Source organism: Solea senegalensis, linkage group LG8 (assembly GCF_019176455.1).
Source record: "Solea senegalensis isolate Sse05_10M linkage group LG8, IFAPA_SoseM_1, whole genome shotgun sequence".
NCBI lineage: Eukaryota > Metazoa > Chordata > Actinopteri > Pleuronectiformes > Soleidae > Solea > Solea senegalensis.
In genome coordinates, this window is record NC_058028.1 from 14,524,954 (window position 1) to 14,552,621 (window position 27,668).

The following is a 27,668-nucleotide window of genomic DNA, read 5'->3' on the forward strand; positions in this document are numbered from 1 at the left end:
TCATCGCTTCCAGTTTGCAGTAAGTGTAGTGCTACTTTTTTCATCACGTCTCTGAAGTAAAAGAGGAAATCACCTCACTTTGTCTCTGTCACATAGACAATAAAACAAATGAGGCAAGCGTGAAAATAGCTTAAAAAGCAAAATCTGGAACATGGAAGTAAAATATGTGACAAAAATAAACGCTAAAAGTTTAAAATATGTCATGCCAGTTTTAAACAGAGATGTAGAAGATAATACTGAGTTCCAGAGCTAAGGGGCCTGAACAGCAAAAGCCCTGTCACTTCAGTGACATGCCTGGAGGTGCTAATAGTGACTTCATGGGTGCAGAAACAAACAAGCTGTAACTAAATGATAGATTCTAGGGATATGCAAGCAATACAATTTTTATTTCCCAACAAACACATTTTCATTTCAAAAAAGCACATGATTGTAGGAATATTTCCAAGTATGCATCGATATCGTCTGCCATGTAACTGTTATTTTTTCCAATTATAGTAATATATTCCACTCAGACTCATCACTGCCAGTTCTTCCTACTACTGACAGTTGATGCAACCACTTTGTAAATGTTAATACAATGTGAGAATGTGTAACTATCAAGCAACCCAGAGATTTTTTAGCATCATTAATTTTTTTTCCTGGTGGTTCCCAAGACCAGGTTGTCCATGGCAGTAAAATTGGGTGTCTATACCTTAAGATCAAACAGAGAAATGAACACATATTTTCCAGCACTGAGTGAATAATCAGTTATACACAAAGCAAAACTAGAGAAAGCACTCAGAGAGTGTCAAAAAAATCCTGAATTCATATCCAGATCTTGATGCACCATGAACAAAAATGCTGCATTTTTAATGGTCTGTTTGAAGTATAAATGATCCTGACATGACACGATTAGATTGGACTACTAAAGACAACAAAGACAATGTCATTTTCCCAGTTTGTTAAAATAAGATTTTTCTCAAGAAATCACAAGTCAAACAGTCCACATGTTATTTCCTTTGTCATGTTCAACTGGTGGTTTTCAGTCAATGGTTGTACTGTGTAGAAAGATAGCACCAACAAGACTAAACCGTTTCAGCTCTGTAATGAGTTCTGCAAAGCCTTCATGTCCCTCAGCAGCTCCAGATTCCTCTTGCTTCTCTCTCCTGGTTTAAGTTTGACTGCTGCAGTGGAGCGCCCTCTTGTGGGCACTGCAGTACCCATTTTAACTTCACTCCGACAGTTATGCCTTAAATTGGCCTCCTTTCTGAGCTTCTTTATCTACAAGAGAGTCAAGAAGAAGGTACCAGAAATAAGTCAACAAAAACAAAAAATCCAAAAATTGTGCTACATGTGAAATGTAAGTTGTGTGGACACCTACATGTTTTTTATGTTTGTAGAGCTTACTAATCTGATCTCCCTTCCTCTCCATTTTGAGCAGCAAACTCTCCTGCTCCCTCTGAAGTTCCCTTCTTTCCTGCTGAGACACACTCTCCCTCATCTGCCTCATTAATTCTTCATGCTCCCTGCAACACACACACACACACGATTAAACACAAGATTTTTTCAAACTACTTTACCCCTGATATAGAACATGTGACACCAGTACACTCACAGACTCATGAGTCGCAGCTCCTTGTGTAGTGCTTGCATCAACTCTGACAGCTCCTCTCCACTGGTGGAAGAGGAAGAGGAGGAACTCTCTGAACACGTGTGGCCAACAGTCCTGTAGCTGCTTGCATGGTCAGAGAGTACATGGCTGTTGCAGAGGTGTGGCTGGTGCTGCTTCAGAAGAGACAAAACTGACTGGACATTTGCTCTGACTGAGTGGCTGCCGCCTATGGACTGAGGGCCAGGTGGTAGAGGGGAAAGATGGAAATGGAGAAAAACAGTGTCAAAGAAAACTACATAAATACCATTTTATTTTAACTCTATAAACCAAAATAGTACCGTTCCAGCAACAAAAGGCACGTCTCTGAGGCTCAGTCTATAATGTGGCTGTGTGCTTGACAACAGCTGCGGTGAAGACTTCTGGGAAAAGAAAATCAGCATAACATAAAACTGACTGCATGACGATTTTCTTTTTTAGAAAAGCCAAATCAGAGAAAGGATGAGATGAGTGTATTTTGAACCTTGAACCAACCTGGGAACTGGACCTCTTCTCTTTGGCCTGTCTAGTGGTCATACAGGGCGACACTGACCGCAGCAGGATCCTATTGGCCTCCAAACCTGTCTGTAGCTGAGAAAAGATACAAAAAAATGATACACAACCTTGTGTGTCCTGTAAGCTATAAAAGAGATCACATCATAAAGAGAGAGAAAAAACAATAAAAAATCTCACTACCTGAATGGCTTTATCCTGGATCAGCTTTCTCTGATGCTCCTCCTCCTGCAGTTTCATCTCCAGCTCACGCATCTTTATCTGACACATCCAGACACATGTTGTGCAAAGATTTTGTTGATTTCTTTTTTTTAAAGCATGTTAAATTGAAAATTTCAGTGTTTGATTCTAAACCAAAGAGAGATCAGAGAGATGTCCAGTATAGGAAATGATTTGCAACCTTTTCCCACAGGTCATGACTATGTGTGGACATCAGAAGTTCAATCATATGGTGACTTCTTTTTTATTTTGTAGGATTTTTACCAAAAGTGGCAAGGACCCACAAGAAACCATACATATGTATATTGACCAAATGTCATTGAATCACTAGCAACTGGATGTGCAGATTTCTTGAAGATGTTTCACCTTTTACCTAAGAAGCTTCTTCAGTTCTCAAAGTTTGTGGTGTAGGTAGACAGCTGAGTCCTGAGCAGTTTTTAGAACACTCAACAGTCTACCTACATCTGTAGAAAAAGGGACACTCTTTTGAGGATACAGATGTACATCCCAGGACAGAAAAAACTTGCTTTCAGCATCCCACTTGACAGAGAAAATTCCAGGGTTTCACTGTGGATAATTATGACTTGGATGAATGAAAACTACACAGAAATCTAGCAATTATGACATTACTTAGTGCTCTTCCTTTTGACAGTGATAAGACACTACCTGGACAGCTCAGTGGTTGAGGTCAGTAAACATTCCTATACCACTAATTCATTTACATTTCACTTTATTTGTACCTCAGTATTTTTCTGTGTGCGTGTGAGCCGGAGATACTCCTGTTCAAGTCGCTCCAGCTTCTCCAGATGGACATGCTCGGACACTGCGTCAGGCTGTTGATGGGCTTTTTCCGCTGTATCCATGGAAACCTGACAGTTTGAAGGAGCAAATTGTTAAGACCTGGTATAAACATCCACCCCGAGTGATCCGATCTCATGCAGACAGTGCCAAGTACAGGTCTGAACACACCCAATTCATCCTAAATGCATCCTCAGATCCGATCGCAATAACCACAGAGGTGGTTTTAGGACACATAGCTGAGCGTGCATAAACCCAAACCATCCTCATGATGGATTAGAGAAAATAGTTGAAAAATAAGGGGTGAACCTGCTGTTTGACCAGGTTGGTCTTGTCTGCCTTGACATTGTGCAACATCCTTCTCATGTGTTCCAGCTGTCGTTCCAGTCTCACACAGCGAGATTCTGCAGCAGCAAGGTGGGTGATCAACACTATCAGAACAATGATGCCCAGGGATGGAGGGAGAGAAGGAGAAGACAATAACAACAAGCAGTGAATAACACTGTTAACGTAAAGGTTAGGATGTTACTTTTTATATCATATACTGACCTTGGTTACAGTTGGACGGATCACTCATCTCTCTCCCTCTGTCTGTCTGATTACTTAAGGATGCCTGTGTGACTTTGTCACTCTGTAGTTGTGTGTATGGTGTGTCTCTGAATACAGATTCTATGTGTCCTTTGTCCAACTCCAAACTCCTGATCTTTTTCTGGAGATTCCTCAAGGCAGATAAGATTGCTGAACACACACACACACACACACACACACACAGGTGAATTGTGTGAGTGTTGGTAAGTATACTGTTAAAAATACAAGCATGTTAAGTGTGTAATAAGATATGATGTAAAGGTTAGTATAGATGAAGATGTTGCGTAAGTAGCTGAGGAGTGGCTTAGAGAGGATAATGTGAAGGAATGAAAAGATGTCAGCCGAGCCGAGACATTCAAGTAGTGTAGCATCATGTTGCATGAGTAACCATGGAGCTCTAAAACACCACAGTGCCTGAATGGGAACATTAAGAAGTGAATGCAACACACAAATGAAATATTCTGTACCTGCACTGCTGGTTTCTGGGAAGGCCTTGCTGGGTGATAATGTGCGACATGACTGATGTGTGTGTTGTCGGGGAGTGTGATGCAGAAATGTGTTGATTAGGGGACGGTGTGCTGGATAGTCTTGATAGGATGACTGGGACAGGTTGTCAGATACCACTCCACTGGGTGGTGGAGGATGGAGCTTCTGTTTAGAAAAACGGAATGATAAAAACTACTTGAAGTACACTTTGTGAAAAAAATATACACACATTTAATTCGTAGTGAGAACATATGAGCCCTTTAAAGATGTGAGGACCAGTCAAAAAGTCCTCACTTCGTATGGTTTATGCCATGTTGGTCCTACAACACACACACACACACACACACTATAGTCAAACTTCATTACGCTTTTACGTTTGAGTTGTAACAACTGCTGCTAGGTAGCTCACTATAAAGCCAATATAAACTGCTTCAAGTAAACGCTGTCGTCTATATAAGGTTGAACTTGTTGCAAATTAGAGTCAACCCTTACCGTACTGTCCCGAGTATCCATTGACATGAATGAAGCTGAACCAGTCTATTTCGCTTGTACTGGACCAGGGAGTAAATTCTGCGAAATTCTGCAGTTAAATCGTACTAAATCACGCTAGCATAAAGTAAAACTAGTCAAATGGTCCGAGTTTTTTTTGATTTCGTTGATTTAGTGTGACAGCTTGCGATAGCTGTCGTGCTAATTAATGAGTAATGTGAAAAGAAAACTTCACTTGGCAGACAACACGGCTAACTAAGTTTCTCCTTTCTAGCAGGGTTTGAATCATATTTATATCAGGTTGGCCCGACAGGAACGGTACACGGCAACGCACTGCTTTCCGGTAAACTGCAGGTCCGGTCTGACTCTTTGAGCAAAACAAATGCACATGGCGTATTAGCCGGAAGTGTAGTTTTTCTTTCGCGGAGAGTCCCCTCTTCAGAAAAGGAGATGCTGCTGAGTAAAACTACAACAACCGTGAACCATTGTGAGGGGCGGGCAGAGAAGAAGACTTGCCGGGATTTCAGTGCAAGTTAGGTGGTCTGAGAGACTTCAGAGGAGGTGGGTGTTGTAAAACTAAAGGTTCTGCACGTTATTCTTGTGATAATAAACAATGTATAAATATTACCTGAAGGTTAGACCGACCCAATATGTTTGTAGTTTTTTTGTTCGAGTAAGTCATACTGATACAAACTGAACTCATCAGCGTCTAGCATAAGTGAAAGCTAATTTAACGTATTCGCATTAACTACCTGCACTTTAATCACATGTTAGCTACTACTTTACTAACCGATCATTAGTTAGCTTAACTAGCTATCACACAGTACGGCTGCTGCTAAATATTTTCATCTGTCGATTATTTTGTCAGTCAATTGATTAGTTGTTTTGTGTTTGCTCTTACTTGTGTTTGAGAAACCTCATATTGAACACATCCTCAAATTTGTCCACAATCTAAATATATTTAATTCACTGCTATAGAGGCTAAAGAAACCAACATTATTCACATTTAACAAGCTGAAATCACAAAAGCTAACTTATTTAAACAGTTCTGAATTAATTAAGTGATTATTAATAATCGACTAATCATTGCAGCTCTAATTTACTGTCTCACATAATATTTTTAAATACATAATTAATTATATTACTCCGTAGAAACACAGATAAAAGTTATGGAAATACTGCAACTAACGATTATTTTCATAATCATTCACCTGATGATTATTTTCTTGATTAATAGTAGTTTGGTCCATAATATGTATATTTATATATGAAGCAAATAAACCAGGAAATATTCACATTCTAATTAGCCGAAAAATCTGAAAACTTGTTTTAATTGTATAATAAAACTTTCCAACCGATTAGTTGATTATTCATTTAGTAATCAATTGATAACTGATTAATCGTTGCAGCCCTACTTCTGGGACATTTTACTTGCAAATTGTGATGTGCTCAGTGTTGTCCCTGTGACATAGTTGCCATCTCTGACAATTGTTTTAATGTTACTTGTGTACTTTTTTTCAACGTCTATTTTCTGTAGGAAAAGCAATTTGCTGAATCTGTCTTTTCCCCACACCATCATGTCCTCAGAGAGCACCTTGTGAGTCTGTGTTCATGAATTATCAAACCAGAAATGTTGTGATTATAAAGATTGGCTATAATCAGAGCTCCAAATTTGTCCCAGTGAATAATAAATACTGTTAATTCTGTATATAGGCTGTGAACAATGCTGTCTAATGCACCTGTCTTAATTAATTGTATTTCTCGTTACTGATTTTGCTGTGTGGTTTCTAGAGATGATGAGGATACCTTCAAGATCCTGATTGCTACAGATGTTCACCTCGGTTACCTCGAGAAGGATGCAATCCGTGGCAATGACACTTACAAGACACTGGATGAGATCCTCAAATGTGCCAAGACGAATCAGGTACATACACACTGATATGATCAAGTCATATAGATTATAAAATATTAAATATCTGCATCAGTGGACATCCCTAAAGACCACTTGTCGTGTTTTTGTTTGTAGGTGGATTTTATCTTGCTGGGAGGAGATTTGTTTCATGAAAACAAACCATCACGTCGATGTCTCCACAACTGCATCACTATGCTTAGACGATACTGCATGGGAGAGTCGCCCATACTCTTCAACATCCTCAGTGACCAGACTGTCAACTTCAACACCACTCAGTCAGTCCCTCCTGCCAAAACTGTCAAACAAATAACACAACACAAATTGTGTTATTGTTTTTTACAGTATGTGTTGGTGTGTTGCAGGTTCCCCTGGGTTAACTATCAGGATGAAAACCTGAATATCTCTATTCCTGTGTTCAGCATTCATGGCAACCATGATGACCCCACTGGGGTGAGTAGCCTCCAGTATTGGAGAAGGTGTTTTATGACACGAAAATATGTGTTTCCACTTGTCTTTACCTATGTATGTTTTTGTTTCCCCAAGGCTGAAGGTCTGTGTGCGCTGGATCTGCTAAGTGCCTCTGGTCTTGTAAATCACTTTGGTCACTCCCAGTCTGTTGAGAGAATCGAAATGAGTCCCATCCTCTTGCAGAAGGGCAGCACCAAGCTGGCCTTGTATGGTCTTGGTTAGTATGTCATTTATATTTGTCTTAATCCTTCTGGGGTTGATCGAAGTAATAGTAAAAAAATCATTTGTGTTTGTATTTAGGTTCTATCCCAGACGAGCGCTTGTACAGGATGTTTGTCAACAACCAGGTAACCATGCTTCGGCCCAAAGAAGATCAGGATAAATGGTTCAACCTCTTCACCATCCATCAGAACAGGTGTATGTTTATGCATGTGTTGGATGATAGTCATTGCTACTTAACACTTACTGTAGTGATGGGTAACGAAACCTGGTACTAAATGGGTTCTGGTACCAAATTTTAAAATGCTGTTGAATCATTTAGCACTGATGTGAATAGTGCAGTTAACGGTATTTGACACGCTCAGATTGTGTGCGACAGATCTATGTGTATGTCTCTGCCTGTGCAGGGGGTGGGGTGCAACAAGACTAGTCGGAAAGCACAGCAGAGATATATGTCATGTAATCCATAGACCGTCCTCATGTTTTTTTATTTTCCAATGTGTGTGTGTTCTGTAGGAGTAAGCACGGCCCCACAAACTACATTCCCGAGCAGTTCCTTGATGAATTTATTGACCTGGTGGTGTGGGGTCATGAGCATGAATGCTTAATAGCACCGACCAGAAATGAACAGCAGCTTTTCTATGTGACCCAGCCTGGCAGCTCTGTAGCAACATCCCTGTCCCCTGGAGAAGCAACTAAAAAGTATGTAAACACACACAGTGTCAAGCGTAGCCTCTGTATTCTGAGTGTTTTATCAAGTTGCCTCATTGAACACCTCTTTGTGTATATTCAGGCACGTTGGGCTTCTGAAGGTGAAGGGTAGGAAGATGAACCTGCAGAAGATTCCCCTGAATACAGTTCGTCAGTTCTTCATTCAGGATGTGGTGCTGGCTGACTACGAAGACCTCTTCACACCTGATACACCCCAGGTTACAAAGAAGGTGGAGGACTTGTGCTATGCCAAGGTAACCCTCAAGTTATTATTATTCCAAACAATTATTCCTCCCTCTGTCCAAAAACATGCAGTTTTGGGGATTAGGCAAATTGGACACTCTAAATTGACTGGAGGTGTGAGAGTGAATGATTGTTTGTCTTTATTTGGCCCTGTGATGGGCTGGCGACTTGTCCAGGGTATAACCACCTATGTCTCATGTGGAGGGTAAAGTGGTACAAGGTGAGTGAGTGAATATTATTATGGACTTTCACTAGGCTTTTAGTCTGTGATAAAGTCAGATTGGATTCTCACTCTTTCTTTGTGCTGTTCATAAGGTCATAGAGATGTTAGAAGAAGCTGAGAGAGAAAGACTTGGATGTCCACTCACCCCAGAGAAACCTCTCATTCGCCTGAGAGTAAGATAGATACACTCACAGCATGTGCACACACCCTTATATTTACACTTGCTTTAAATGATTCCACGTCACTGCCTTCCCCAGGTGGACTACAGTGGAGGGTTTGAGGCGTTTAACACTTCTCGCTTCAGTCAGAAGTTTGTGGACCGTGTGGCCAACCCAAAAGACCTCATCCACTTTCTCAGACAACGGGAGCAAAAGGAGAAAATCAAAGGTCTGGCTCAGAAGAAATGCACAGCTGTGATTCATCAACATAGACCAGTGTACATTATTCTCTATCTTACATGCGTCAAACTTTGTGCTTTTTAGATGAGTTCGATGTTGATTACAGCAAGCTGTTGAAAACCACTGCGGTCGAAGGACAGAGAGTCGAGAACCTGGTTAAACAGTATTTTGAAGCAGCTGAGCAGGTACAGCACACGCATGGATTGACATTGACATACAGACAAGGCGTCATAACACTTAGTATTGCTTTCATTATATTAGGGTTTTTTTTTTTTTAAACTCTTCGTACTGGTTACTGTGTATTGTGATGGTTGAAGCTTGTCTGTGATTTGTTGTCTGTCTTGCTCTGTTTGCATATAATTGTGTCCAAATATACTTAATATGCAGAGGAATTATAACAAAGGTTGACTTGACTTGAACTTAATAAAATACTACAACATACCTATAAGAATTTGATTTACAGAACTATTAAATTGGACGGGGGCTATTGTGAAATCAACATTTCATTTTTAACAATAGTGATGTCATCATCATTATTGCTGTGTACTCACTAAAGTTTCTTCCATACCTTTACAGACTGTTCAGCTGTCCCTGTTGACAGAGCAAGGCATGGGGAAGGCTATTCAAGAGTTTGTAGACAAAGATGAGAAAGATGCAATCCAAGAGCTGATCACATATCAGCTAGAAAAGACACAGCGCCACCTCCAGGCCAGAGGAATAACTTCAGAACAGGACATCGATACAGAGGTAAACTGGTAGAGCTCACATTGGAAATGGAACAAATGACACCAAGGTTTTATAGTAATATTAAACTAAATCATGCGGTATTATAATACATAATTACAATGTGCATATTTTTTATATATTCAGGTCCGACGATTCAGAGACTCCAAAAAGAACACAACTGAGGAGGAGATTGAAATCAGAGAGGTAAGTGTGTCAAAAGCACAAGTCGGACATTTTGGACTTTTTTGCTGTGTCAGAACTGTATGCTCTTCTTTATTTACTTCCTCAGGCTATTAACCGAGCCAAAGCTCTCCGACTGGAACGTGGTGATGTGCCGTTAGACCCGGATATATCTGGTGAATTTGGAGATGTCGCCATGGACTCTGATGAAGACCCTGTCCCATTACCTCTCCCAACACGAGGGCGTGGCAGCAGAGGGCGCGGTAGCCGAGGGAGAGGGAGGGGTGAGTTACTGTCACCGTCTGTCACAAATACAAAGTGAAAATCGAAACTCAGAGGTATATCCGACAAGGAAATAAATACTCCAGAGGTTTACTTAAGAATGTGGACCTAGTTAAACAATGACTCAAAGCAAACGCGCCACTGATTATTAATTTCAATCATGATTAAGACGGTCACGTTTTCTCTCATGAACAATTGTCTGACCTAATTCTCAAGGCACTTATGATGGCACTCCAATGAGACAATTTGATTTTTGTCTTTGTGTTAAGAATGTTTCTTCTTCACTAATAGATAGTTTCTTCCACTCACATGCACTGTTTGCATGTTCTCATGTGCACATGACATGAACATCAGAACAGACATGTGTTTTTTTAGAATGTTAACCTGTAGGTCGACAGTCTAGAATAACAGTGGTTGGGTCAATGGGTTAGTTCAATAATATAGTAGCTAAAGTGAGAGGTAATCTGATAAACTTTGACTTGTACACGTACTAAAATGAACAAGAATGGTAAAAGATAGGTGTAAGAGTGAATGGTTGAATGGTTGTTTGTCTCTATATGTGGCCCTGCGATCGAATGGCAAACTGTCCAGGGTGTACCCCACCTATTGCCCTATGTCAGCTGATATTGGATAGTAAAAGATCCTCATTGGAAGTTGACAGCATTGATGCCATTGATTGATGTCACAGTCTTCATAAATTCCAGTAGAGGGCAGTCAACACCATCCATTGAGCATTTGTTTAAGGACTCTTCAAAACTAGGGACACTGTTAAACTTGGCCATTATTCGGCAGTGGTAGTGTGTCCTGTCTGTCTGTCTGTCTGTAAGGCCATTCGCCTCTCACTGTAAATGATTTTGAAGGAGGGGAGGTGAGCCACAATGATTAGCGATTATTTTAGATAATCTACTGTAAATGTTGATATTTTATTCTTGAAGTGTATGTGAAAATGTGACATTGTTGATTTGGCAGAACAATAAAACAGAAGCATACAATTAGGGGATGCTCTTGTTTCACTCCAAGTCCTAAGTCCACTGTTTACATCTGTCTTTTCAGGAGCAACAGCTTCTGAACCAAAGCCAGCCGGTCGAGGTCGTGCCCGGAAATCCACAACAACAACCCAAAGCAGAAGCATTATGCAAGGTAAGAGAGTATCAGTGATGTTCTCTAGACATGGCTAATATTGCAGGTAGAAACATAACAGGAAATTGACAGAAAGTTTGTTTTGATTTACCATCATACAAATCTTTCCTGATCCTCATGTTTCAAATTCTTTTACCTTAACTCCTCCCTCACGCCACACCTCATTCTTCAGCGTTTCAAGCTACATCTCAAAAACCATCTCGAACTGGAGCCAGCAAATCTTATTTGCCAGTTGACGTAAGTAACGTCAAAACATGTCTATCTGAGTTAACAAACACACCTGAATTTTGAATGTTTGTGAACTATACCATCCTCTTAACTCTAATTATCTATCTTCAGTTGACCATTAATGATTCAGATGAAGATTTCCCTGACTTAAAAGCTTCCCGACCTCCTCCCAGGTATGATTGCTTTGATATGAAGTATGGTAATCCAGAAATCCACTACCTGCATATTTGAAAACCTTTTCCTGTGCCTTTCTCTTGTTAAACACAGAGCAGCAGCAGCAGCATCATCATCATCGTCCTTCACCAAGTACAGCTCTCAGAGCCAGTCCAGAGGAGTTGCATTTGATGACAGTGATGATGATGATAATGAGGTAGGAATTAATCTGATTGAATAACAGTGAGCTGTGGATTGACATATCTAACTTATTTTCTATGTTTTCCAGAAAGTGAAACTGATCTGAATTCCCAATCTCTTTTCTTTTTAAAGTCTACCCTTATAGTTAGTGTAACATGATCCACTTTTTCTGTTTTCTTTCTGTCAAAATGTACTATATCAGATTTGTGTAGCTATTTTAAAATCCCATTTCTCTTGTGTTCTGTTTCTGATTCAGGATAACCCATTCAAAGGCCCCAGCCATCGTTCACGGAAATAACCTCAAGTGCGTCGACTGCGTATTACTTTGTGTGTTGTTGATTTATCATTAACAGGTTCTTTGTAATGAAGAAACCGGTTGGTGCTGCATTGTTTTGAATGCATGTTTACCTTTACTTAAGCACCCACTTCTTCCTGGTGTTGACAGTAGATGATTAACATTAACAAGCTGCTAATGTTCAAGGTTCAGGTTTTGTCATTAGCCTTTGTGGTACTCTGATAATCAGGAAAAATAAATGTTTTTCCATTGCTTTTCATCAGTTGAAGTCTGTGTATCCCACTCAAACACAATCAAAAGCTAATAGTAGTCACACGCAGTAAATTACATCAATTCACCATATGGGGGCAGTATAATCAAACCCAAAGCTTTAGTGTGACAGTGGACATGTTGGTTTGAAGCACTTGGTGGTGATCTACTTTGATCATGGTTTGTTCACAATGATTTGTGTGTGTGTGTGTGTGTGTGTGTGTGTGTGTGTGTGTGTGTGTGTTGGAGAGGTGGAACGATACTCAATGGAACAAGGAACACATTTCCATTGCGTGCAATAGCAAATGACACGTCAGTCGAGCAATAGGCACATTAAAAAAAATGTCTTTATTATATTTACATACATATTTACATTTACAGGTAAATACAATCAACATCCACCCTTTATACAGCCAACTGTTTCCCACTGCTGTACTGTATGCAACATTTGAGAAATAAAATCAATCGCTATTATTACTATCATTTTTTAATTCAAGAATGCCAAATAGAACATATTTTAAAACAGGACACAGCTTGGCTTTGTATTTGCTACATACAGTACAGAACAATTGAAGAGATGATGGTGTAGTTTTGCCAAAGTGCACAAGGTAAAATAAAAAACACCTGCTTACATTTAGAAAGGTGTGTTTAAATTCTCTGGCGGTGCAGGCAGGCAAAACAACATGGCATCACACTAGATAATATTATGGGTTTTCCAAAGGCGCACCTGATCTCCCAGGTTAATTGAGCCTCAGTGAGTGTGAAGGCACCAAGATTTTTTTTTTTTTAGTCTTCAGTGCACATGAATCATCTGCATTACACACAAGCACAAACACACACAGGTTGGCACACCTTCTTAGGACACCACATTGACATCCATTCATTTGGACAGCCTAAACAAAGCGTCATCCCTAACCATAAGCAGTCATAACCCCATCATTAACATAACCGCATTTCAAATTGTAGCCCTAAACTTAACCAGTCGCCCATAAACAAGCTTCTGCCTCATCAGGACCAGGTTTGGGTTTCCATGAGGACTACTGGTCCTAACAAGGTTAGTGTTCACACCAGAAATGGTCCTAAAGAGATAATCACACGCACACATACGCACATATACACAGTAAAGTCAAGTACTTCTCACTCTTTCAATTAAAGTGCTCATGTCAACCATTTTGTGGAAGGGAGCAAGCACCTCATCGCTAATGACGACGGTGCATTTGTCCATTCACAGGGGCACAAATCAGATCAACTGAATCGGCACCATAAATGCACAGAACTAATGTAACTAGTGGTAATAACCTGAGGCTTTACACTTGATGCCTATCTTAATATAGCAGTTTAACCCCGTGAACCCTCATAAAACATCTCACACCTAAAATCACAGTTATCAAGTACATTATGTCTGAGGTCTGCCAGTCTGCTAAGGTGCAAAATAGAACAGGTTTTTTTTTTGTTTTTGTTTTTATTAAATATTATTTGATACTTTAAAACCTGTTGAAGTGGGTCTGTCAACACAAAATGAATGTTGTTATTGTTTGTTTCATGATTTCAGACTGGCCAGCAACAGACAGCTACATATATATATATACTTGTCCCCTGAGATAAGACCCTGAAATGGCACAAACAACACCTGTAATCGGTCTGTAAAAAAAAAGTGAGTTTGTGAATTTGTGTGTTTTGTATGTATGCTTATGCTGATGGCTGTGTTATCAGGTTATCCACATCTTCTCCTATCTCTCCTTTCTCTCCTACTGTCTCACATTGTCACTCTGGCTGTGGTCGCCTGGACTGGAGTCTTGTAGTGGCTGCTTCTCTCAGGAGTTTTTCTGCAAGCAAGCAAAGCAAAGCAAGCAAAAAAAAGTTGATTTTGTAAACATTACTGACTGGATAACATAGTAGTTAAGTTTGGAATTGTATCATTTATCAGGGCTGTTGTTGGACAAGATTATATGTATTGATTTCAACACAGAGCTAATACTATAATTTATTAGATTTATTCTGAGGTCTATGTACTAGCAGCTCTACAGTCTTTCTCAACAAATATGCAGCTAAATGGACAATCCTGTGGTTTCAGTGTGTGAAACTGAAACCCAGAGGGAAAAGCTGGTGAGTAATAAAAATAGCATATTCATTTACATTATATTTATTACTTGTAATACGTTATCACTATGTTATCCACTGTTTTACTTCACTGGCCTGTTCTCTCATTCACTGTATTTATCTCCTTATTTATTTATTTATTTACTCTTCTTTTAGCCCTTCGGATTTCTGTTCAATCACTAGTGCTTTCAGTTTCCACTGTGTTTTCATTTTCATTTTTCTGTCTGTTTATTTTGTTTTTATATGTGCTTTTCATGTAGTAGCGGTTGGGTGATGAGTGATTAGCAGAGAGGGGCTTTGTTTTGTTTTTGTTTTTGCACTTTGAGTTACATCACTTTGTATGAAAAGTGCTCTATAAATTAAGTCTGATTGATTGATTGAAAACACACATTTACAAAGTACTTAGACAGACAGAGCAAAAGCACGATATTTAGGAGCAGAATCAAAGTAGAGAAAGACTTTACTAACAGTAATATTTGTGTATTCTGTACCTCCATGACTGCATGAATCCAGTTGAGCATTTCTTCCACGCTGCAGTAGACACCTGGCCTCCTTTCTCGGGCACAGCCAACACCCCAGCTCACCACTCCAAACAGATGCCATCGAGAGGAGAAGAAGTGCACCAGAGGACCCCCACTGTCCCCCTGGGATAAGAGCAATGATTGGGAAAAGATGAAATTTGGATGATTCATACCCACAATTAATGGTACTATAAATATGATTGATGGGTGAAAGATATTGTTTTGTGGTCATTTAGAGTGCAGGATGTCACCTGACTCAATTTGTTTACATACCCACGGTGGCAGGAAATTAACATTAATTAGCATTGCATTATGTACCTGATATGAAGCAATCACTGTCTCTAGGGATCTGTTATTGGTAACCTGGGGCACAAATATATCCGCTATCTTTAGTTTTTATGAAAAAAGCAGGTGAAAATACACGTTGCTTAATATATCACCTGGTATACTGTATATTTCTATGGATTTAAACAGTGCAGCTTCCTGCCAAAATGGCCTTGTTTTGACAACAGCCACCAGAGCTCTTCTAATAATCAGTATTGATTGTTACTGGAATCAGTGGCTGGTTACCTGGCAGGCATCAATTCCCCCCTTCATGAAACCGGCGCAGATCATTCTTTGGGTCACGGCACTGCCATACACTGTGGGACTGGCACACACACTGTGGTCTATCAAAGGGATGCTGGCCTTCTGAAGTGAAGGAGAAACTTTACCTGATGGCAGAACAGGGATACAACATTTGACATGAGTCCTTTTGAATTTTTCTTTTAATTTAAAGTCCTTTTATTAAGAGGTAGTGTTTATCCTTCTCACCATTTTCCTCCAGGTATCCCCAGCCTGTCACTGCCATGGAAGCTCCAGCTGCCAGGCCAAAAGCTTTAGGGGGGAGGCAAACCGGCTTGCGGGCAACTGGAAAACAAGCAGTGCAATTGGTATGACAATTTTAATCTTATAGGCTTCTAAGTTTTCATGTTTGTCTCATTTAAAATGTCCCTGAAAGGCACAGTTCAACTTAACAGCTACAGTACTGTATGTGAGCTGAATTTCAGCTAATAGAGCTTGCTGTTTGAGATAGACTCCACTAGAGGGCAATAGAGCTGTCTAGTATGCACTCTTCCTTGCCCTTTTACGGCTACTTGACACAGACTACAGATCACAAAGCCAGGTGACTAATGAACATACCAGAATGAATATTAAATGTAACTCTAACCTCCCACTGTGATCGGGCTGCTGAGTCTCATCAGTGCTATGTCATGGTCATTTTGTGCTGGATCGTACTCTCCATTCACTATGATTCTGTCCACACTGGAACCTCCCAGTGTGCCCATGAATGTCCGGCCTGACACCACTTTCCAGCGAGTCAGCTCCTTCTTACCGCTGCAAGGCCCAAAAGGGGTGATAGAGGAGGATGTGTGAGTTTATGTGTAAGATTTCAACCAAAAATTAAACTTACTGGAAATGGAACAGTGTATAGTGAAGACGCTACCGACCCTGTAAAGCAGTGGGCAGCAGTGACTACCCAGCGAGGTGACACCAGTGAGCCTCCACATGTATGCTGCCCACCCTGCTGCAGGCTGACCTGCCACGGCCAGTCCTCGATGGCCGCATCTGTGCCCCCGACAATACGGTCCTGATTGCCAACCGATCCACAGTCTGACAAACAAAAGTTGTCTTGTTATTTTTGACAGTCATTTTCCTTACTGAGCTCCATTCATTGCTTTCAATCATTTATTTGATGTCTTTGTTCAGTGAAGTGTCACAATGGATTAGTCCCCCCCCACACCCCACACCCCACAACTCCTTTTTAATTTATATTATGTGAATGATGACACATACTCTGCCACATGTTGTCAAGAAACAGTTTTTCTGCTCACTGTAGACATGTCTGGGCCTGTTAGTGTGAAACTAGTCAAACAGTCGTAAACACTGTGATTGACTGGGGCTGCTTTACTAAAAATATCACTCACCTGAACAAGACAAAGATATCACAGATCCAGATCTGCACGCAGTGCTGTACGGAAAAAATGAAAACATTGTTATATATTAAAAGTTACACCTGCACTTGGCTTCACAATTAAAATTCAAAACACACACCCAACTCCACCCAGCTGTAGAATGCTTTCCCTTTTAATGTTCCAGTTTATTTGATTAAAATGCCGGCCGGTGTTGTTTACTTTGCTAGGGGATTAGACAGCGAGGGAACAAAAACTGTGGGGGATTTTTGTTATCTAGGAAGAGAAACTCCTAGATAACAAAGTCTGTCTAAATAAAAAGAGACACAGGAGGGGCGGGGGGGAGTAGAAAGTAGAAGTTAAATTGTGAAAGAGAAAATAAAAGTGAGACATGTATCTGCCAAATGCTGGTTTGAAACAAAAGAATTGAATGCACCATAAAAAAATGAGGGTGTTGTCTTGATAATTAACAGCAAATGAGCTGTATTCACAGACAGCACAGGTTGTTAGATCATAACAATGACAAATAATGCAGTCATGAATTATGAAACACTTTTGATTTTTTGATCATTTGATGACTAATGTGTTGACTGTCTTACCGGTCAATGGTAGCCTGGTGTATTGGTGTGGTTCTAGTCGCAGGTCTGACAGCTGTGAACGGCCCAGTTTTCAGGGAGGACATTAACGTGTTCACTGGGACATTGGTGCTCTGAGGTTTACTGTCGAAACAGAAGACGTAAGAGGCCATGTAAGACTTGATTAAGATCAAATAAATGTGCTTAGCATAACTGTCATACATGTTATCTCATACGTGAGTGTAAACTCACTCTGCGTATCCCAGCTGATTGCATGCTGTCTTTGTGTGCTGCTCGGTCCAGTCTTCACTACACACACTCCTCCAACCGGAGCCGGGACTGTACACCTGCAGGACCTGCTTACTTGACATGAGACGCACTGGAGGGAGGGATGGAACAGATAGGAAGAAAAGAGGAGTCATATTTAGGCTTTGTTTTTGTGTCTGTGATGGCAACGCAAGAGAGAATCGGTTGTTTGTTTACCTGGATATGTAGTGTTGACGCTAAAGCTTGACATACATGTAATTTCATCCTGACCGCCGGCACAGTCATCTGTCCCGTCACAGGTTTTGTCTAATGGGATGAACTTGAATGATTGTGAACAGAAGAAGTATTTGCTGTCGATTAGCTTCTTAACTGAGGAAAAGGAAAAGAGAATTTGGGTTAGAATAATGTGTTTGGATGATTGAATCCTGTTGTGATTTTCACACCTTGACAAAGCATTGTTTTCTACTATCCAAGTTGCAAAAAATGGACATGGGTGCATCTCTGAGCCTGGTTCTGTCAGAGATTTCTTCCTGTTAAGAGGAAGTTTTTTCTCTCCACTGATGCTGTGCTTGCTCATTGTGTGAACTGTTGGGGTTCTCTGCTCTCCTTAATGTTGTCTATGTACAGTGCCTTGAGATAATGTATGTTATGATTTGGCGCTATACAAATAACATTGAATTGAATTGAATCTTTTGAGGAAGGACCTCATGTTAAAGACATGACTCACTAAAATATGCTGCGGTGGCCAATATTCCCAGAAATACCACCACTACCAAGATAGTCAGCAACACTCTCTTCCTCTTAGACGCCTTGTCTTGAGTCTTTGGCGACGCCATGGGCCTTCTGTGACGGCCTGGCCGTGGAACCACTGGGGAAGGCGGAATCAAAAGTACAAGGAAAATGAAAAGAGAATGGGAAGTGAAAGTTAGACATGTGAAAAAAATGCTACAAGGCGAATGTGCAGATGTACAGTCCCACGCCACAGTTTCCAAGTGTGCAACATAATATTCATGGAATTATTCTACTAGTGCACCTACATATAACAAATCCAAATCCCAGCTGAAAGCTTACCTGCCTGCCTGGGATTCAATGGTTTAGCGCTTTCCTCTTGCACCTGGGCGGTTGTCTGGGGAAAGAGAAGCAAATACACGAGATACAGTGAGCACAGGTGTCAAAACAACAGTGAGCACAGCATTGCTTGAGTTTAAATACCCAGTGTGGTCACTCCTGGGAGGAGGTGTAGGTCTGTGATTGTGTCATTTTGAATCCAAGTTTCCATACAATTGTCTGAGCTTACATGCAGTAACTGTATGTAACTTTTTGTGTTTATTTTCAGGTGATTGTTTTAATGTATTAAAGTGTAAATTAAGTATTGGTCCAAAAAGACAACAAAAATAGAAAATGTGTTTCAAAGGTGTGTAATATTGAACACAGTTGTCATGAGTTTTCATGTTTCACCCATTTGCCACAAAGTACAGTATGTCAGCCGCTCCATATGCTTCAGGCAGTTCCCATAATCTGTTAACACACACACAGACAATTTGACCCCACCATGAATATTCAGTATTGTGTGGCATTATGTGGGACAGTCCACTGTCCAGTGTTACTCAAGTATTCTTGAGCCGAATATCAACTGTATCCCTGGTTACAAAATTGCAAAGATTACATTTCACTCTGTATTGTGTGTGTGTGTAGGATGAAGAAAAATTATATCCCTGTACAGTGGGTAGGACCCTATGGAGCTTCCCAACATGTGTGTTACTCAACCTTTCAAAACCTGCTGTCATGGGATGTACCGTACATGCCAGAGTTAATGATGCCACAGTGGTAGGCCCTTTCAAAGAACCAAAACCTGGGAAACTACACCTGAATGATATACCAGTGTATCTGTCATTTGAATGTTTATCACCAGGGTGTTGCCCTCAAGTACAGCATGTAAACACTACTAATAACCTGCATCAAGTTATTATGGAGATGACACCATTCGAAACAAAGCACAGCAAAACCTATTGAACTTTATGAGATTATGTAAACTAATGACTTTGCCAAAGAAATGTCAGAGAGAGAGAGAGAGATGACATGACATTTTTTTTTGTTACATGTTTTAAGATCTAAGTTGTATCTGGTGGGAATGCTTGGGCTGTGTTGTAAGCAGGTGAACATGTTGTGGCGATAACGCCATTTTATTTTTGCTAGAAACTCCAGGCTGGAGGTGTGTTCCTTTCCCCTTACCATGAGTTTGATGTTCTCTGCAGCACTGGAGCGACAGGTGGAGGAGGGTGTGGTGGTCATTACCAGCAGATGGACATACTATTCTAACAAGGTAATTCAAAAGCTCTCTCGTTTATTTGGTAGTTAGTTGCTAAGGTTAGCCACGCTAGCATGTGACATGTGTCACAGCATGCGGTGACTCAGCTTTGGAGTGGCTTAATTATACTCAACAGCAGTAAGTACTGTGACTATTCTTTAATTCGTCTGTCCACTTCGTTTCTACACATCTGAAATGTTGAAGATGTGTATGAATTTGGAGGCTGTATTGTATAGTATTGCAGAAGTGACTTTTTTGTAAACACTTGTTGACAGCTAGTTAGCTAGTTAAATATTTTGAACAGTGGCGTGCACGGAGGGGGCCCTGTCCCTACAGTGCCCTAATGGCAGCACACTAAAGTACCTTCTTGATTAAAAAAAACACAATGAATTTTCCTACTGGCTGTTCTTCATAGTAAAAATGTTACTTAAGGAGTCTTTCTAGTAGAGAAAGGTGATGTAGTGTCCTATTAGATGCCCTTGCAGGTTCGTTCGTCCTGCAGGTGTCCCTCCAATCAAAAAGGGTGCAGTTATGAAGTTCCCTACATGACAGTGTCCCAAAGAGTATCCTGAAACTAAATTATCTCTAGTGCTGCATAGAAAATGACAATTTCAGTGAACGAAATTAATTAAAAGATAATGTGTGGAGGTCAACATGATATTCAGTCCCCATGGGCAGGCTGCCTTTGGCCCCAGTTTGAACTGACATGCCTGCTTGAAGCATACTAGTGGTGCCTGCCCGGTGCGCACTAGGTGCCCTTTTAATTTTTCCCAGTTGGTACGCTTTCAATTTTTTTTTCCCCCCTGCCCTTCCAAATGTCTGTGTATGCCACAGCATTTGAATAATCAACAACTATGTGTATATATATATATATATATATATATATATGTATGTGTGTATATATATATATATATATATATATATATATATATATATATATATGTATATATATATGAGTTGTTGATTATTCAAATATATATATAACTATACAACATCACTACCCAGGTCTGTTCCTCCACCAGATCAGGCCAAAAAAGAAAATGCCTCTGACTCAGCCACCTTCTTGCTAACATTTGTGTTTGTAACTTAGCTAATATTTGTAAAAGCATTGTGTGTGTTTAGTAATGGGTAATGTTGATACAGAAATAATGTTAGACTGGGTCTAGGTTTCATAGTTGCATGGTATTCCTTGATGTTACAAAAATGGCCAAAATGTCAGCTTTTGTAGTTCTTGTTTTTTAAGGCTTCAAGCCAAATGAAATGGATAAAAAAAATATTTTTAAGAAAGAATACTTAAGTTTCTCTTGGTGTTTCACATAAATGCTGAATAGAAAGCTAAGCCCAGCATCAAAGAATACCTTACTCTTTATCGGCTACAAACTCACTATTTTTTTAAGTAGCAATTAACATCAAGGTTAGCCTCTGAAGTGATGTAAAGTCGTCTTTAGTTGTTGAGTAGTTTGAATAGCCCAACAATGTAGTAACATGATGTTTTCTGAGTCTACCACACCTGTATTGTTGTCCTCCAAAACGTCAGGCTTAAGACTGACATATTACTCACTTGGCCTTTTTCACACCAGACATTTTGACAGGTTTCAGCAAGAAAAGCACACATTATACTGATGGCTCTGTTCAGTTCATGCAAGTCAGGACAGTTTAGAACAGTAGAGAGAGAACGCTCATACTCTGGGAAACTAAATGGAACAAAGTCATCATTCATCAGAATATTTAGCAATAGCTCTAATCCACCATGTTTTGAAATTAAATTTAGTCCTAACCTTTTTCTAGGTGTACAGAGGTGCTGTGGCAATTGTGTAAGGTAATCCAACCTGTGAGCTTATATTTGTCAAAACTAAACAAATTTATTTTGTAGTTTATGTTTTTTTACGTACGCATCACATCAGTATGCTCGCTGACTTGCCTAGTTGGAGAATTTCAGCTCATAGGATTACTCTTACAGAAGAGCATTTCTTCTACCTGCTGTTTTTCCTTTGTCTTGTCCTCACAGCACTGTTGAACTATAAACACATTTTACAGAATATGCTGGATGTCCGTTTATACTTTTGTTAAAAAAAAAAGAAATATCTAATGTTGAATCTCTGATGACTAAATTAGGAATTGCCTGAAACTGTAGCTAAACAAACCAGCCAACTGCTCTGGTATCCTGTTCTCTAAATTTCACTTCTGCTTTAATGTCTTAGATAAATGTCCGTCATTTGCATATCCCTTTGCCACCAGGCCCATTCTACTAATGTTATTTCAGTAACCGAAAGTTGTTGTTTTTTAAATCAACACTGAAGAAAAAAGGATAAAAGTATGGTCAGTCAAATATGGGAACAAGAAAATAAATCTATATAATGGTTTTCCCCTATTTTGCCTCTTTTTGGAAGGGAGTTTGATTTATTCTCTTATAAATCAGCCACTTTGTCTCAGTTTTGCTTATAAATATAAAAGAGCTTCATAAAATCACACTGAGCCTTAAATGTGACACACTGCATGCTGCTGAGAGATCCTTACATTTAGTTTCCCTCCCACTTGTATCGTCAAATCGTTCTCTAATTTCTCCTTTCACTGAATTAAGGATGGCTTCACCTGTGTGATTTGTAACTCACTGAAATCTTCAATTCATAGTAGGGCTGAACAATTAATCAACATTTAATCAAAATAGCAATATGGCCTGCAATTTTCAAATTGCTGGAGGGAAGCACAATATTTCTTAAAGTCAAAGTGTGTCAAATGACCATTTTCACACAGGTCTGCACAAATATCACTGTTTTCATTTTACATACGTTATTCAAATAAAATAATAATTATTTTATATGTAAACATTACCATTCCCTCTCATATCACAATCGCAACTTTAGTCAAAATAATCGCAATTGGATATTTATATAAAATCATTCAGCCCTAGTTCATAGCAATTCACTGTCCCTAGGATCTTCTGAAATGCCCCATATTAGATATTTGAACATAGAATTATTAAAACATAGTGAAAGTCTACGTAGTTGGATCATAGTAATATTACCAAAATATTTAATTTAGAAATAAGCAGATTGATACACTGGAGTAGAATATCTGATACCAGGTGGCAGAACATTACAGTTCATTATCACCTGATGCATGAGGTCAATAAGTCCGATGAATGAGACAGCACAAAGAAGTGAGAGGTCCTATAAAAACCTATAAAAGCTCAAAGATGAATGAGTGGACTAAACACAAACCTGAAAATACAGGTTCGGTTTTCCACATCATGATGTATGATGAGAGTATCTCATTGGTGACATACGTCACAATCATTTTTGAAAACATGACTAACAAACCAGTTTATTGGGCAGGGCAGTTAGCAGTATCTCAGTGTAATCACATCTTGCGTATATTATTTCTGCATCAACAACTAACCTGTAAAACGTGACCCAAATATGGACACAGTAGTGGTAAGTGCTCCGGCACCAGCAGAAAAGTATAACTGGGTCAACTTTAAAAGCTGTGACACGGTAATCCTTTTGTTCAAACCTGCTGCTCCCTTTTACTGTCTTTCAGCATTGTTGGATTATGTTCCAATGAGGTGAAACATTCACAAAAGGGCTTTTGAGAGTCTATATGTGACATGATTGGACAAGTTTTAATCAAAGGCAGAGATCTAGACCAGTGCTATGCACATTGTTATGTATTATAAGGCACAGGCATCATGTGTATTTGTTATTAAAGCAAAGGTGTATATAAAATTAATGAGTATCAGCGGGATTAGCTTGTGTCTTGCACCAGAAGTTACTGATCACACACCATTGACAAGTGACAGTGACATGTATAAAGCACAAGTAAGCAGCTTTTTAGTTTAGTTTCCAACAAAAAGAAGTGGTTGTATTGCGGGGGGTGGGGGAGCTCAGTGGTTAAGACCGGTACCCTGTGTGCAAAAGACTTCATGGTCGCAAGTTCAACTCCACCCCTGGCAGTTTGTAACTCAATTCCCTTGTAAGTCGCTTTGGATAAAAGCGTCTGCTAAATGACATGTAATGTAATGTACTGTAACCATAAGTATGCCAATGTTGCTTTGTACCCGAGTAAGAAAGTTGTTATCAGGATACACAGAGACTGTATTTTTCCCTCCAAAAGCCACTCCAATGCAAATTACTTGATGCTATGTTCAAGTAATTTAAGTATGTTGACTCTGCTACCAGTGACACTCACCCACATGATGTTGTTTTTTTTCGATTAGGCCCAGTTGCACCTCATCTGACAAACAGCAACAGTTAAATGCTGCCCTCCGTTTCTGGAGGTGGGTCTCCTCAGAAACTCCAGTCCTGTCCTGTGTATGTCCTTTTGCCCTTCTCCTGTCTCTCTCCTACTCCACTGGCTTTAAATGTGAAACCTGGTCTGATTCAATCCCTCTCTCTTTCTCTCTCTCCTTTCTATAGTGAGGTAACTGAATCTGGCTTAAAGGATTCCTCGTCTGCCCCTGTGTAGCGCTCTGTTTCAGAGCTGCAGCGACCAAGCCCTGCTGACAAAACAAAACTGAAATATTCCAGGTAATGTGACACCTGAATGCTCCTCACTCACGTCTCTCCCTCCCTAGTGTTGTCCCTCCTCCCACTAATCCTCCCACTCCAAACTTTTCAAACCCTCTGGACATAAACCTATTCGATACCTTTTCTTCTGTTGTGTCAATCTTTCCTTAGCAACACTGCTGTTTTCCTCTCAGATTAAACCCAAATATATACACACACACACACAGCCACACATTTGGAGACAAAGTGTGGCATATTGGCACACACACACACACACACACACACACACACAAACCCAGACACAACAGGGCATAATGTGTGTGTCCAGTAACATGCCCTGAGGTTGAGGTGTGTTGTTTTGACAGTATAAAAAGAAGTCAGGTGGTATCAGTCAGAGGTTCCTGTTGGACGGCAAATTAAAGTAAACATTTAAACAATATTGGAATATTAATCCTTTGGTTAAATACTTGGATGTATGTATTAGGTATAAATGATCTCATATATTTAAATATTTACATTACTCATTGAGTACTATGCAAAAGTCTTGGGGCACCGTCAGCTTTTTTAGCACACTGTCAATGCGTTTACCTCAGGTAATGCTCAAGCAGGGTGACTTTAATTTTTGACATGAAATAGTAGGACAAACACAGATTTAATCATTAACATGAGTTAGGGTTTATTGATTGAGGTCGTATGGTCAAATCTATGAGTTTGTTTGTAATGCTGTACAGTGTTAAATGCTATTTGAGCATTAAATTAGATGTGCAAAGCCTATTGGGTATGGGTTACAGCAAAATACACAAGAATGCTGCAGTTGCAGCCGCACCCGTGTCAATAACGTCACCTGCTGCTTGTTTTGACACTTTGGTTTGTGGCATGCAGTGAAACATGTCCTTTTCAACCAGTGAATATTAATACAGCAGCACATGTTCATTCAATGTGTCAGTCTGAAGGAGCAAACTGTGCATTCAGTGTCCACTCTGGTCACCTGATCAGTGATTCATCCCTTGTGAATGTTATGGGACACAAGGCTTGATCAGGAGTGTGAGTGTGAGAAGAATTGATCCATAGATCCATAGAAACGGCAACTTTTAAATTTAGTGAAACTCAAAACTCTCTGCCAACCTTTCCTTTCTTAGTCATTTATCATGAGAATAGATTTATCTACATTTATGATACATTTACTTCAGATGGTTACATAATGGTTATAGCTTCACACTAAATGGATCAGTTTAAGGTTGACGGCCCCTTAATGTCTCGCAACAACCTCTGTTAACCTTGTTGATATTCATGTTGCCTTAAAGCCGCCGGTCTCCAACCTGGCATAAAATATAGTGCATGACCTTCTCTTGTGTGTTTGGCTGACTGAGCTTCGTTAAAATGAGTTTCGTGTCAAAGTGATTTGCTGGCTATACTGTATGCACAATAAATCACCCGTTTCCATTGGCTCTAATGTAGCACATTTCCCCACTCTGTAAATGACTTGAATATTGTGCAGTCGCAAGGTTTATCCTGTCTGACATGGTTGAACAATGGCTGAAAAGATGTTTGCACACGCTGTAAACGAGAAGATGAGAGCAGTACAGGGATATAATTAATCTTTTTTACACCCTTGTTTGACTTGAGGCTTTTATTGTTCTGCCGAGTCCAACTGGATCATTTTGTTCATAATACCATCAGCCCTCACAGCAACAACAATCCATAGCAGACGGATAAAATGAATCAGCCCATTATTCTTTATTTCTTTGTCAATAAACACAATGGTTTCTGCTTAAAATGCTGCCATGTTCTTTAGAAACTGGGGACATGTCAATCTCAAGGACAATTTACAAGACCAGTCATCTCCTGAACAGCATGTAGTCCAGATGGTTTACATATTAACAGAATGATGTCAGGGCTATTGCTAAGATTTTTGTATTCACAGTATCCCAGACCTTTATTTTCAAACATTTGTGCTACTTATTTAAAGGGAGGTCAGTGTTATACCTCTGCTCTACTCCTTTATGACTTGCAAACAGTGTGGCAGCAGGTTCAGATTGTGTGTAAATCTAAGCTGAGCAGTGGTTGCACGGCACGATCCCTGATTGATCGCACTGGAGCATCGTCCTTATCATTTATAAACCAGGCTTGTTCTGCATAAAGCAAATAACCTGAAATGTTCACTTGTGAAATGGCCTGTTTATTTTTAGTTTTCCTTTTTAAAAAACAAAGTCACCGTAGGTTTGAATAAATGGCAAACCTGCACAAATAAAACTATAGGAACTTCTTTTAAATCATTATGCCTCCTTATCATACAAGCTTACACTGATTTGATTAGCAATTGATCAAAGTTCATTTCTCGATTAAGTTTGCAAAAGAGCACAGGTGAACATCTAAAGAACGGCATTTATTACTTTATTGTCCAAGCACTGTTCACTGTTGTTCAGGAGACAAACTAACCGAAAATATTATTACACAAGCACCACCATCAGTCCTCACACCACTGTATCCTGCATTGTTCCTCACCTGTAAAGCAGCTTTCACTCCTAGTCAGTGGAGTCTCAGAAGCCCATGCTGGTGGAAAATGTTATTCATAGTCTCGCAAGTTCTTTCTCAAATGACTTTTATTTGTTCACTGAGGACCAGACTCTGCCCTTCTATATCTCTCGCTCTCTCCCTGTCTCTTTTTCTCTCTCTCTCTCCACTTCAATTTATGTCCAGAGCCATTGCACCACTTCCCTCACCCCCACACAGGTGTGCATTATTTGAAACTTGATACAAAAAACTTTTCAAAGAAGTTTAGAGAAGTCCAGCCTGAAAAACTACCTGTTAATCTTTCAAGTTCCCTGGACTCTAGTTGCATGTAGACCATTTGTCATGTGGGAAAATGACTTTTTCTTTTTGCACGTTGTTTCAAATTGTTTTCAACCTAATGTCAGCATATATTATCTATAAAGTTAGTGAGGAAAATACAAATGGCATTTCCAGGAAAAAAGGACAAGTAAAGAAGGGGCTTTTTCTTTTTATTGTGGCATTTGTTGTCTAAAGTGTTTAGATTTGGATATTCCAAAATAGCATTACATCAGTGATAATACAATACACGCTGAGTCACT

At 39.7% G+C, this 27,668-nt stretch overlaps 3 protein-coding genes across 5 annotated transcripts; 1 reads left to right on the forward strand and 2 right to left on the reverse strand.

The window, feature by feature from the left end:
• Positions 1-352: 352 nt before the first annotated feature.
• On the reverse strand, positions 353-5,043 carry cep57 (centrosomal protein 57). Of its 2 annotated transcripts, none has more exons than XM_044031719.1 (11): positions 4,724-5,043; positions 4,213-4,396; positions 3,707-3,895; positions 3,467-3,588; positions 3,100-3,228; positions 2,324-2,401; positions 2,123-2,218; positions 1,930-2,007; positions 1,595-1,824; positions 1,361-1,505; positions 353-1,260 (listed from the first exon to the last, which is right to left on the reverse strand). In XM_044031719.1, exons 1-11 carry the CDS (start codon positions 4,748-4,750, stop codon positions 1,075-1,077), a joined length of 1,464 nt encoding a protein of 487 aa, XP_043887654.1. In that variant the 5' UTR covers positions 4,751-5,043; the 3' UTR covers positions 353-1,074. The 2 variants fall into 2 exon arrangements, with proteins under 2 accessions (XP_043887654.1, XP_043887653.1); XM_044031718.1 differs by having other exon boundaries at positions 1,930-2,010.
• Positions 5,044-5,057: 14 nt separating this feature from the next.
• mre11a (MRE11 homolog A, double strand break repair nuclease) lies at positions 5,058-12,358 on the forward strand. Its single transcript, XM_044031715.1, has 20 exons — positions 5,058-5,281; positions 6,258-6,317; positions 6,512-6,644; positions 6,747-6,907; positions 6,995-7,082; positions 7,176-7,317; positions 7,401-7,515; positions 7,836-8,021; positions 8,113-8,284; positions 8,589-8,669; positions 8,754-8,883; positions 8,979-9,079; positions 9,471-9,641; positions 9,765-9,824; positions 9,910-10,084; positions 11,136-11,222; positions 11,395-11,459; positions 11,562-11,623; positions 11,718-11,820; positions 12,061-12,358. The coding sequence occupies exons 2-20, from the start codon at positions 6,298-6,300 to the stop codon at positions 12,100-12,102; spliced, it is 2,094 nt and encodes a 697-aa protein (XP_043887650.1). The 5' UTR covers positions 5,058-5,281; positions 6,258-6,297; the 3' UTR covers positions 12,103-12,358.
• Positions 12,359-12,677: 319 nt separating this feature from the next.
• tmprss4a (transmembrane serine protease 4a) lies at positions 12,678-27,235 on the reverse strand. Of its 2 annotated transcripts, none has more exons than XM_044031721.1 (13): positions 27,082-27,235; positions 18,835-18,889; positions 18,491-18,631; positions 17,980-18,132; positions 17,749-17,875; positions 17,521-17,640; positions 16,937-16,980; positions 16,460-16,622; positions 16,180-16,346; positions 15,783-15,878; positions 15,540-15,682; positions 14,940-15,092; positions 12,678-14,174 (listed from the first exon to the last, which is right to left on the reverse strand). In XM_044031721.1, exons 3-13 carry the CDS (start codon positions 18,597-18,599, stop codon positions 14,163-14,165), a joined length of 1,287 nt encoding a protein of 428 aa, XP_043887656.1. In that variant the 5' UTR covers positions 18,600-18,631; positions 18,835-18,889; positions 27,082-27,235; the 3' UTR covers positions 12,678-14,162. The 2 variants fall into 2 exon arrangements, with proteins under 2 accessions (XP_043887656.1, XP_043887655.1); XM_044031720.1 differs by lacking the exon at positions 27,082-27,235 and adding an exon at positions 24,260-24,597.
• Between the last annotated feature and the right edge of the window lie 433 nt (positions 27,236-27,668).

What these genes read in the sequence shown, in the direction of transcription:
- cep57 (XM_044031718.1), bottom strand. Translation starts at nt 4,750, where the DNA reads ATGTCAATGGATACTCGGGACAGTACG. An exon ending in GCACACAGAAAAATACTGAG is followed by an intron (nt 2,402 to 3,099) that starts GTACAAATAAAG and finishes TGGATGTGTCAG; the next exon opens with ATAAAGATGCGTGAGCTGGA. An exon ending in GAGCTGCGACTCATGAGTCT is followed by an intron (nt 1,506 to 1,594) that starts GTGAGTGTACTG and finishes TGTGTGTTGCAG; the next exon opens with GGAGCATGAAGAATTAATGA.
- mre11a (XM_044031715.1), top strand. Translation starts at nt 6,298, where the DNA reads ATGTCCTCAGAGAGCACCTT. An exon ending in ATGTCCTCAGAGAGCACCTT is followed by an intron (nt 6,318 to 6,511) that starts GTGAGTCTGTGT and finishes TGTGGTTTCTAG; the next exon opens with AGATGATGAGGATACCTTCA. An exon ending in TTCACCATCCATCAGAACAG is followed by an intron (nt 7,516 to 7,835) that starts GTGTATGTTTAT and finishes TGTGTTCTGTAG; the next exon opens with GAGTAAGCACGGCCCCACAA.
- tmprss4a (XM_044031720.1), bottom strand. An exon ending in CGTCAACACTACATATCCAG is followed by an intron (nt 17,876 to 17,979) that starts GTAAACAAACAA and finishes CCCTCCCTCCAG; the next exon opens with TGCGTCTCATGTCAAGTAAG. An exon ending in GCTGCCCACTGCTTTACAGG is followed by an intron (nt 16,347 to 16,459) that starts GTCGGTAGCGTC and finishes TGGGCCTTGCAG; the next exon opens with CGGTAAGAAGGAGCTGACTC.